Source organism: Mastigoproctus giganteus, chromosome 14 (assembly GCF_048544385.1).
Source record: "Mastigoproctus giganteus isolate SK-2022 chromosome 14, ASM4854438v1, whole genome shotgun sequence".
Taxonomy (NCBI): domain Eukaryota; kingdom Metazoa; phylum Arthropoda; class Arachnida; order Uropygi; family Thelyphonidae; genus Mastigoproctus; species Mastigoproctus giganteus.
In genome coordinates, this window is record NC_143588.1 from 34257541 (window position 1) to 34270335 (window position 12795).

The 12795-nt window shown below is 38.6% G+C and overlaps 1 protein-coding gene across 2 annotated transcripts in view; it reads right to left on the reverse strand.

Moving 5' to 3' along the window:
- The window catches only part of LOC150075058 (mitochondrial uncoupling protein 4-like), a 308741-nt gene that overhangs the window by 181905 nt on the left and 114041 nt on the right, over positions 1-12795 (reverse strand). For both annotated transcript variants that reach the window (XM_090388936.1, XM_090388935.1), the window contains exon 5: positions 5491-5613. In XM_090388936.1, coding sequence (XP_090245062.1) covers positions 5491-5613 — 123 coding nt within the window. The remainder of the gene's footprint in view (positions 1-5490; positions 5614-12795) is intronic.

The following is a 12795-nucleotide window of genomic DNA, read 5'->3' on the forward strand; positions in this document are numbered from 1 at the left end:
GTCGTAGCTTTTTTTTAGGAGCATTAGCAACCAAGGCCATATTGCTCCGGGGATATGCAGTGGTCATTCCCTGACCTTTCTGCATCCTCCGTATTTGGTGGGCACGGGCTCGAACCCCCGTCTAATCAAGAAGCGTGTGCTACGCACTGCTGCTCCTGCCCACCTGGCTACGGAGGCGCCTTTGGTCTCTAAGGACTGGAGATGTGTAAATGTAACCCCAATTACTCATACCACCTTTTGGAAGGATGAAGACAGTCAATTGCTGGCCTTCAGCCAGCAGGTGACTGACTATTGCAACAAATTTCCATCTCTAGTTGTGGAAATGGGCAGTTGGAATATATTCAATGAAGAACTGGACAAATTAATGCAAAGGATGAACAGGTGGTGTAGGAAGTTTTTTTTTGGCAAACTATGTATATGTTTGCTTTCATGCATCACTTTTCACTAATAATACTAATATAATAACAGGTAACTTATATTTATAGCTATCCACAAATATCTTGATGTGATGCTGGATGACAGTTCTCATTTTAGTTACATATCCTAGCACCTTAAAAAACAAGATTAAAAAATTTCATAGGACTGGGGCTTAAATGGCAAGGCCTCTCTCTTCTTTACAAGCATCTGTGTTTCTCCCAATCATGGCAACTGACACTACTGCCTGGTACTTCAGGGGTCGATAAGTTTGTCCTTCAAAAATAACTTCATCAAGCATAATGATTCATACTTTTGTAGTTAACCTGATAATGTTAACCACCTAAAGAGGTGATTGACATTTTCTGTTAGTTTTACTTCTGTAAGTTTAACTGGAGATGTGCAAATGTATCCCCAATTCACAAAGGGAAATAATGGAGTCACTGGTTAAAGATGCATTGCAGGATCATCTAGACAAGACTGCAGTAATAATTCAGGCACAGCATGGTATTAAGGGTAAGTTGTTACAATGGATAAAAGGGTCGTTGAGTGGGAGAAGACAAAGAGTGGTAATCAATGGACATGGACTAATGTTATTTCTTAGTGGAGTCCCCCGGGGTTCACTGGTGGGCCCACCGTTGTTTTGTATATCAAGCTTAAAGTCAAAGTTTAGAGATGATACAAAGGTTAGCAGGGTTGCTAATGACAGTAATGGCAGTGTGCTACTGCAACAAGATCTAGAAAATTTGGGCAGATGGCTGAGAAGTGGCAACTGAAGTGTAACATTGATAAATGCAAAATACTGTATATGGGTAGAAGTGAACCCAGAGAAACGTACCAAATGTGTGGTACTACAGTTGGAGAGAGAGAGATTTTATTCTACCTAGGTTGAAGCACTTAGATTTTCTCTATTCTTTAATAAAACTATTTGATTTCCTACTTTTGCACTTAAATTTTCTTTCTTCCACTTAAACTAGTATGTAAAAACTTATCTTGATCTATGCAAAAAATAAAGGTAGTAGTAGTATTAGTAATGGCATTTGATGCAAGAAAGCAAGTGTATGAACTTATGCAGTATCAGCCAAAAAAAAATCACACCATTCCCTCCAAATGCCTGTCCAGTTCATCCTTAAATTTATTCAACCTATCAACTTCCACAATGACAGATGGAAGTTTGTTCCAGTAATTAACCACACACTGGCTAAAGGCAAATTTCTACACATCTATTCTACATCTGTCTTTTCTTAATTTGAATTTATGCCCCCTTAGGTTCGTAATCTGAACAAGTGGAAGGATCCCATCAGAATTCAGTGTGCTCAACCCATTCAAGGCCTCGTACACCCCAATCAGGAGACTAGGGCACCGAACAGGTGCCTAGTCTCCAGCCACTGCAATTTGCAGAACTTAAGCCTCTCTTGGTAAGAGGATCCCTTCATTCCCCCTCACCAATCTTGTTGCCCTTCTCTGTACACGCTCAAGTAAATCTACATCCTTCCTAAAATGAGGCCTCCAGACCTGTACGCAGTACTCAAGGCATGGCCTGACCACTGCCTTATAGAGAGGGACAATCACCTTTTCCCTGCTAGCAAAATTCCTATATATCATTGACAAAACCCCATGACCTGTATGCATTGCTTAGAAAATTTCATATCTGACTGCACAATTACTCCCAGGTCTTTTTTCATTTTCTACCACCTTAAGTGTAGTACCACACAGTTGGTATGTTTCTCTGGGGTTACTTCTACCCATATGCAGTACTTTACATTTGTCAAGGTTAAACTTCAGTTGCGACTTCTTAGCTCATCTGCCCAAATTATCTAGATTCTATTGCAGTAGCACACTGCCATTAACAACCCTGCCAACCTTTGTATCATCTCCAAACTTCGACATTAAGCCTGATATACCTTCATCAATATCATTGATGAAGGTATATCAGGACCCCTGAGACTCCATCCATATAAGAACCCTGTGAGACTCCACTAATAACATTAGTCCACGAAGAGCAGCACCCATTGATTACCACCCTCTGTCTTCTCCCACTTAACCATCCTTTTATCCATTGTAGCAACTTACCCTTAATACCAGTCTGCTCCAATTTGTACAATAGTCTTTCATGCGCAACAGTGTCAAAAGCTTTCCTGAAATCCAAATATATATCAAAATTATTTTTTGCATCCAGTTCCTTTGTAACCACATGATAATATCCTATCAAATTTGTCAGACAAGATTTTCCCTTAACAAACCCATGCTGTGTCTGAATTATTGCTGCAGTCTTGTCTAGATGATCCTGCAATGCATCTTTAACCAGTGACTCCATTATTTTACCAGGAACATAAGTTAAACTAAATGGTCTGTAATTACTCGTGTCACCCTTCGATCCCCCTTTGTGAATTGGGGATACATTTACACATCTCCAGTCCATGGGAACCTCCTCTGAGTCCAAGGATGCTCTCATAATTTGCATAACTAAGGGTTTGCTTAGTTGCTTTGCTGCCTCCTTTAATATAACTGGATAGATCCCATCCACCCCAGGTGCTTTTCTTATGTTTAACTTAAACAATTTCTCCTTCACTTTGCTCTCAGTTATTACAAAATCATTAAGTATCCTGCTACAATTTGATAACCATCTGCCATTTTCAAACCTTAATAATTCCTCTTGTGTGAATGTAGATGGAAAATACTCACTCAGTTTGTTTGCTATCTCAGCAGGATCATCAACAGTCGAACCATCGATGTCAAGTGGACCAATCAGATTCATCCCCTTCCTTTTAGAGTTTATATAAGTAAAGAAATCCTTGCTGTTTTTCTTAGCACGTTTTGCCAAGGATTTCTCGTAATCTGCCTTCGCCTGCCTAACCTCCTTTGTGTGATTACAGACTAGCTTATATCTGCCATAGGCTTCTGAGTCACTTGATAATTTATATGCATCCCATGCATTTTTCTTCTCTGTTACGAGTCTCATTAGTTCATTAGATAACCATTTAGGCCTAAACCTTGAAAAATATTTCTTAATAGGTATGAAACTTTTATAGCATCCACGATTAATTCCTTGAATGCTTCCCACTTAGAATTTACTGTTGGTAACATCATCAGTTGATCCCACTGTACAGAATTTAAAAAAACTTTCTGAGACCACTGTACTCACCTTTACGGAAGCAAAACCTCTTTCCTTTACCGCTGATGGTAATTAAATCTTTAAATAAATCACACATCAGTACACTGTGATCACTGCCACCTAGTGGTTCCTTTATGTCCAAATTCTTAATACACGAATGATCACCACTGATAACCAGATCAAGAGTATTACTCTCTCTGGTTTTCTCTCGAACATGCTGCTGCAGAAAACAATTAGCCAATAAATCCATAAAAGTCTGACTAGTGTGTGAGTGACCAACCCACAAGTTCCAGTCAATATCTGGGAAGTTAAAATCCCCCATTATAAGACATTCTGATTATAAGACATTAGGCCTATAACACACTCCTACTCTTATTTTTGCTTTCGCAGTGCTTATGTCACACCAAACTGACTCAACAGTGCACTGTTCATCTATATCAACTGGGTGCACGTCTTTTGATTTTATGTTTTTCTTAATTAACAGCATAACACCTCCTCCCTTTCTATCCTTTCTGTATACATTGTACTCCCCAAATTCCAGTTCTGCATTCTTTATAACTGTGTGATACCACATCTCTGCCATCCCAACAATATCCACCTTTGATATCTTGACCAACACTTCAAATTCATCAAATTTATTTACTATACTTCTAGCATTGGTATATGTGCAAGCATACATACTCCTATTCCTATTCACCCTACCACATCCCATATATCCACCTATTTCATGATGACTGCCATCTGTCCCTGAAACCCCCAAACACCCCTCGCTCCAGGTCGCTACTTATTCTAATAGAAGTTGTGCAAGAATCACCTTCACCTCTGCCTACGGCTACTGTTAAACTATTAGTCCTTGTATCCCCCCCCAAGCTATCAGTTTTCTGACCCACCTAACATTGCCTCGATAGCATCAGCAAATATTCTTGCACCCTTTCTATTTAAGTGTGTCCCATCCTTGTAGAAACAGTCCCTCCTGTTAACAAGTACAGACCAGGCTGAAAAAAATTCTATCCCTTGAGCCTTGCACAATCTTTCCAGGGCCGAATTGATCGACAAAGCTCTCATCATATATTCCCTCCTATCATGTCTGGGCAGAATTGCAGACACTGTCAAATTCTGGTATCTGGTGTTCTTTGTGCAACCAATGTCCACTCAATGTGCAACTATCTACACATTTTCTTTAAAACAAACAAATAAAGAACTATAATAAGATAGTTATAACACTGAACACAATTCTGCCTTGCATTAAAAGAATAAAATTAATTTTTTTCTTAGCTGTTAAAAAAATGTATGCATTTCTCTCTGACTGTATAAAATAAAATAACTTCCAACTTCAACAGCTATACCTAAATACTATTGGATTCATTCCATTTCTGAAACTAAATTCATTTTAAGGACTCTGATTTCGTGTTTTAACCTTAAAGTCTAACTGAATACTCAGTAAATATTACCATCCACTGCATCAGTATTTACATTTGCATTTTCTACTTTTATTTATACTTCAGATGACAATGGCTTTATTTTCACTTCAGATAATAAGTGAAAATAAAATATAAAAATTATTACATTTTAGTTAATGATGTGAAAAACTATTTTCTTTTATGCTAATGATGGCCTTAAAAAACAAAGAACAGTCAACCACTTTACATTTAAAACTTTGTAAAAAAACATTTCAGTTACATTGTAATCTGTGTCACACAAAGAACAATGCACACAAACTTGAAGAACCTTTACCAATATTGCAAACAGATATGAAAATGAAATGTTGACCAATTTATTAAGTTACTTCAGAATACTGGATTATCTCTACCTCTCCACTCCATTTTCAAATGAAATAAATTAAGTTGTAATGTCTAGTGATATAGATAACTCACTTCTAAAAAGTCATTAAAAAACTGTCTCCAAGAACTAGGTTCAGATGAATATGCTCAAAGATTAAATTAAAATATGGAATAACAAACCTTGGAGGAAGACCTTGAAGTCGTCTCTTTCCTTCCATCTGCATCTGAACTTTTACTAAATCTGCTGGACTTGCCAGGAACTGTCCTAGGACTCCAGCAGTTATTCCTGAAAATACAGCTTTCCTAATTAAAAAAAAAAAAAAAAAAAAAAAAAAAAAAAAAAAAAGAGTTCCAATTTTTAAACAAATATTTGAAAAATATTTCAGGTAAAAACTATTTTTTGTTTTTTTTTCAAACATATCAAATACACATCTGACTTTTCAGAACTCAAAAGTACTTGTTTTCTGTTATCTTAATCACAGGTGATAATTTAAGCCACAAGCACGTCTCAAAAAGAGACGTGCTTGTGGCTGAATGGACAAATGTCCAATTGAAAAGAACAGAGAGAAACTGCCCTTTTATTTCTTTTTACAGCAGTTTATTCCAATCCACCAGAAACCTGTTCATGAGACATGCAAGACTCACAAGTTAGAATTTTTTTCAGCATGGTCTGTGCTTGCTAACAGGAGAGCTGCTTCAACAGGGATGGGATACACTTAAATAAAAAGGGTTCAAGAATATTTGATGCTATCGAGGCAATATTAGGTGGGTTGGCAAACTGCTAATTGGAGGGGGGGATTCACAGACTAAAATATTAACAGTAGCCGGAGGCAGAGGCAAAAGTGATTCTTGCACTGCTTCTATTGTAATGTGCAGAAGCCTAGGGAGCAAGTTGCTGGGAATTTCAAGAGCTGCTGGGAGTCATCATGGAACAAGTAAATACATGGACTGTATTAGGGTAACCAAGAGTAAGAACAGGTGCATGTATACTTGCATGTACACTAATGCTAGAAGTATAGTAAATATATTTAATGAATTGATCAAGGCATCAAAGGCAGATTTTGTTGGGATATCAGAGAAATGATGTCACACAGATATAAGCAGGGCAGAATTGGAATTTGGAGGTACAATAAGTACAGAAAGGATCGACAGGGTAGAAAAGGATGAGGGGTTATGAAGTTAATTAAGAAATGCATAAAATCTAAGAAAGTGCAACGTTGAGTCTGTTTGGTGGACAAACCAAATCTGAGAAAGAGAAAATGAGAGTTGAGTGTGTTACCGGCCTAATGACTCTGATGAGTACAATGAACAGTTGCACAGAGAAATACAGTGGGCCAGTAAATCAGAATGTCTTGTAATGACTACAGAAAAGTTAATGGGGGATTTTAACTTTCCAGATATTGACTGGAACTTCTGAGTTGGTGTCTCGAACACTAGCAAGACATTTGTGGATTTACTGGAGGATTGTTATCTACAGCAACATGTTCGAGGAGTAACCAGAGGGAGTAATACTCTTGACATGATTATCAGCAGTGATTATTCATGCATAAAGAATTTGCAGATAAAGGAACCACTAGGTGACGGTGATCACACTGTACTGATGTGGGATTTACTTAAGGATGTAACTACCATCAAGTGTAAAGGGAAGGGTTTTTGTTTTCGTAAAGGTGGCCTCAGACAGTTTTTAAATTCTATACAGTGGGATCAACTGATAATGTTACCAATGATGAATTCTAAATGGGAAGCCTTCAGGGACCTTAATCTTCGAGGCTACTAGGCTTTTCATACCAACTAAGAAATACTGTTCAAGGTTCAGGCCTAAATGGATGTCAGACGTAATGAGGCTCATGGCAGAGGAAAAAAGTGCATGGGATGCATATAAATTATCAGGCGACACGGAAGCCTACGGCAGATATAAGACTGTAATCAAGTCACAAAGGAGGTTGGTCACGCAAAGGCAGATTATGAGAGATGCAAAGAAAAACAGTAAAGAGTTCTTTATTTATGTGACCTCTAGAAGGAAGGGAGAAATGAATCAGACTGGTCCACTTAACATAGAGACATAGATGGTTCGACCATTGATGATCCTGCTCAAGTAGCTGATAAACTGAATGAGTATTTTGTATCTACATTCACACATGAGTTTATGCAAGGAGGGCAATGCCAGAAGTTTATAAAACTCCAAAAGGGAGCCAAGTGATTTTGTAATAACCGAGTGCAAAGTGGAGGAGAAATTGTTGAAGTTAAACATAAAAAAGGCACCTGGGGCAGATGGAATCTAACCAGTTATATTGAACGAGGCAGCAAGAGAAGTAAGCAAACCCTTAACCATAATTATGGGAGCATCCTTAGAGTCAGGAGAGGTCCCCATAGACTGGAGATGTGCAAATGTATCTCCAATTCACAAAAGGGATGAAAAGGGTGACAAAAATAATTATAGATCTGTCAGTTTAACTTATGTTATGGGGGAAATAATGGAATCACTGGCATATAGGTTAGTGCAAAAGCATCATTTTAACATAGCCATCTACCAAAGTAGTTAAATTAATTAATTAAATTGGCATCATTTTGGTTATATCTCATATTGTGAATGCCTTCACGAGCCGCCATGTTATTGTACTACCTCGAATAAGTAACACTTCACCATTGGAGAAGACTACTGTTATTTATTCTCAGTGGATACCACCATCCAGATGGCACCGTTTCAAAGCTTGTTGGCTCCTCTTCGGTGGGCAGGCAGGTACCCTGATATTGCAATAGTGACAACTCAGTGATGAAGTATAATTCACAATATGAGAGATGTCTGATGGTGTGCAGTGATATAGACTATAAAATATTTAAGGGGAAAGGCCTCATGCTACGAGGTAGAATATTGTGAAGTTATACTTCATAACTAGGTTGTCACTATTGCAATACCAGGGTACCTGCCCACCCACCGAAGAGAAGCCAACAAGTTTTGAAACGGTGCTATCTGGGTTGTGGTATCCGCTGAGAATAAATAAAAGTAGTCTTCTCCACTTGTTACTTATTCGAGGTAGTACAATACCATGGCAACTTGTTCTGAAGGCATTCACAACATGAGATATAACCAAAATGATGCCAATTTAATTAATTAATTTAACTACTTTGGTATATGGCTACATTAAAATGATGCTTTTGCACTAACCTATATGTTAGTCATTCTACCTCGTAGCATGAGGCCTTTGCCCTTAAATATTTTATTGGAGTCCCTGTTTAAAGAGGTGATACAGGATCACCTAAACAAGACTGCAGTAAGAGTTCAGACAGAGCATGGGTTTGTTAAGGGGAAGTCTTGTCTAACCAATTTGAATGGATACTACAATGTGGTAACAAAGGAACTAGATGCAAAAAATTATTTTGATATCATATGTATACTTGGATTTCAGGAAAGCTTTTGATACTGTTGATCAGGGAAGACTGCTTTACAAATTGGGGCAGTACTGCGAGTTGCTGCAATGGATAAAGGGATAGTTGTGTGAAAGTCGGCAGAGAATAGTAATAAATTGACACTGTCAACGTGGACTAAACTTACTAGTGGAATCCCCGAGGGTTTGGTGCTGGGCACATTGTTGTTTTTTGTATTTATCAATGATATTGATATCAGGTTTAATGTCCAAGTTTGCTGATAATACAAAGGTTGGCAGTGTTGTTAATGACAATAAAGACAGTATGCTACTGCAACAGGATCTAAAAAAGTTAGGCAGTTGGGCTCAGAAGTGGCAACTGCAGTTTAACACTGACAAATGCAAAGTACTGCTAGCATGGGGAGGGGGGGATTCACAGACTAAAAGGTTAAAAGTAGCCGCAGGCAGAGGTGTAGGTGATTCTTGCACTACTTCTATTAGAATGAGCAGCAGCCCGGAAAGCCAGTTGCTGGGGATTTCAGGAACTGCTGGAGGTCATGAAACAAGCAAATACATGGGCTGTGTTAGAGAAACTAAGAGTAAGAACAGGTACATGTATACTTGCGCATACACCAATACTAGGAGTATAGTAAATAAATTTGATGAATTTTAAGTGCTGGTTAAGTCATCCAAGGCGGTTATTGTTGGGAAATCAGAGACGTGGTGAAACTCAGATATTAGGAATGCAGAATTGGAATTTGAGGAGTACAATGTGTCCAGAAAGGATAGACAGGATAGGAAGGGAGTAGGTGTTATGCTGTTAATTAAGAAAAACATAAAATCAAAATAAGTACATCCCGTTGATATATAGATGAACAGTACACTGTTGAGTCAGATTGGTGTGACATAAGCACTGCGAAAGCAAAAATAAGAGTAGGAGTGTGTTATAAGCCTAATGACTCGAATGAGTACAATGAACAATTGTACAGAGAAATAGAGTGGAGTATTAAATAAGAATGTCTTATATTGGGGGATTTTAACATCCCAGATATAGACTGGAACTTATGGGTTGGTCACTCGCACACTAGTAAGATTTGTGGATTTATTGGATGATTGTTTTCTTCAGCAGCATGTTCAAGAGGCAACCAGAGAAGGTAATACTCTTGATCTGGTTATCGGCAGTGATCACTCATGTATTAAGAATTTGCAGATAATGGAACAAATAGATGGCAGTGATTACAGTGTACTGATGGGGGATTTACTTAAAGATATAATTACCATCAGGGGTAAAGGAAGGGGTTTTTGCTTCCATAAAGGTGACTACAGTGGTCTCAGACAGTTTTTAAATTCTGTACAGTGGGACCAACTGATGATGTTATCAACAGCAAATTCTAAGTGGGAAGCTTCAAGGAATTAATAGTGGAAGCTACTACATGTTTCATACCTATTAAGAAATATTGTTCAAGGTTTAGGCCTAAATGTTTGTCAAATGAACTAATGAGACTTGTGGCAGAGAAGAAAAATGCATGGGATGCATATAAATTATCAGGCGACACAGAAGCCTATGATATATATAAGCTAGTCTGTAATCAAGTCACAAAGGAGGTAGGTCAGACGAAGGCAGATTACGAGAAATCTTTGGCAAAGGATGCTAAAAAAAACAGCATCAGAAAAAAAAAAAAAAAAAAAAGAATCACACCATTCCCTCCAAATTCCTGTCTAGTAACTCCTTAAATTTATTCAACCTATCAACTTCCACAACGACAGATGGAAGTTTGTTACAGCAATTAACCACCCGCCGGCTAAAGGCAAATTTCCGCACATCTATTCTACATCTGTGTTTTCTTAATTTGAATTTATGCCCCCTTAGGTTCGTATCTGAACAAGTGGTAGGATCCCATCAGAATTCAGCGTGCTCAACCCATTCAAGGCCTTATACACCTCAATCAGATCACTGCGCAGGTGCCTAGTCTCCAGCCACTGTAATTTGCACAACTTAGCCTCTCTTGGTAAGAGGATCCCTTCACCTTACCAATCTTGTTGCCCTTCTCTGTACACGCTCAAGCAAATCTACATCCTTCCTAAAATGAGGCCTCCAGACCTGTACGCAGTACTCAAGGCGTGGCGTGACCACTACCTTATATAGAGGGACAATCACCTCCTTTTCCCTGCTAGCAAAATTCCTATATATCATTGACAAAACCCCATGACCTGCCCTGGCAGCCTGTCTGCATTGCTCAGAAAACTTCATATCTGATTGCACCCAGGTCTTTTTCATTTTCTACCACCTTAAGTGCAGTACCACACAGTTGGTATTTTTCTCTCGGGTTACTTCTACCCTATGCAGTACTCTGCATTTGTCAAGGTTAAACTTCAGTTGCCACTTCTTAGCCCATCTGCCCAAATTATCAAGATCCTGTTGCAGTAGCACACTGCCATTACTGTCATTAACAACCCTGCCAACCTTTTTATCATCTGCAAACTTCGACACTAAGCCTGATATACCTTCATCAATATCATTGATAAATATACAAAACAACAGTGGACCCAATACGGAACCCTATGGGACTCCACTAATAACATTAGTCCACGAAGAGCAGCATCCAATTGGTCTTCAACAGTCAATCGATGGTTTGACTGTTGAAGATCCTGCTCAGATAGCAAACAAACTGAATGAATATTTTGCATCTAAATTCACACATGAGGAGTTATTAAGGTTTGAAAATGCCACAAGGTTAGCAAATTGTAACAGGGTGCTTAATGATTTTGTAATAACTGAGAACAAAGTGGAGGAGAACTTGTTGAAGTTAAACATAAGAAAGGCACCTGGGGGTGGATGGGATCTATCCACTTATTAAAGGAGGCTGCAAAGGAAGCAAGGAAACCCTTAGCTACAATTATGAGAGCATCCTTGGACTCGGGAGATCCCCACGGGCTGGAGATGTGCAAATGTATCCTCAATTCACAAAGGGGGGATCGAAGGGTGACACGGATAATTACAGACCAGTCAGTTTAACTTCTGTTCTGCGTAAAATAATGCAGTCACTGGTTAAAGATGCATTGCAGGATCATCTAGACAAGACTGCAGCAATAATTCAGACACAGCATAGGTTTGTTAAGGGAAAGTCTTGTTTGACAAATTTTATTGGTGATTATGATGTGGTTGCAAAGGAACTGGATGCAAAATATAATTTTGATATCATATACTTGGATTTCAGGAAAGCTTTTGACACTATTGCACATGGAAGACTACTGTACAGGGTTCGGTGTTGGGACCACTGTTGTTTTGTATATTTATCAATAATACTGATGAAGGTATATCAGGCTTAGTATCGAAGTTTGCAGATTGTGCAAAGGTTGGTAGGATTATTAATGACAGCGTGTTACTGCAACATGATCTAGAAAATTTGGGCAGATGGGCTGAGAAGTGGAAACTGAAGTTTAGCATTGAAAAATTCAAAGTCCTGTATATGGGTAGAAGTAACCCCAGAGAAACGTACCAACTATGTGGTACTACACTTAAGGTGGTAGAAAATGAAAAAGACCTTGGAATTATTGTGCAGTCATATATGAAGTTTTCTGAGCAATGCAGACAGGCTGCCAGGGCAGGTCATGGGGTGTTGTCAATGATATACAGGAATTTTGCTAGCAGGATAAAGGAGGTGATTATCCCTTTGTATAAGGTAATGGTCAGGTCACACCTTGAGTATTGCATACAGCTCTGGAGGCCTCATTTTAGGAAGGGTGTATAGTTACTAGAATTATTACAGAGAAGAGTAACAAGATTGGTGAGAGGAGCAAAGGGGTGCTCTTACCAAGAAAAGGTTAAGTTCTAAAGTTGCAGCATCTGGAGACTAGGCATCTGATCTGATTGAGGTGTATAAGGCCTTGAATGGTTTCAGCAGGATCAATGCTGATGGGATACTTCTGCTTGCTCAGATTAAGAACCTGAGGAGGCACAGATTCAAACTGAGGAAAGGCAGTTGTAGAATAGATGTGTGGAAGTTTGCCTTTAGTCAGTGGGTAGTTGATTGCTGGAACAGACTTCCATCTGTTGTTGTGGAAGTTGATAACTTAAATAAATTTAAGGCTGAACTAAACAAACATTTGGAGTAACCAG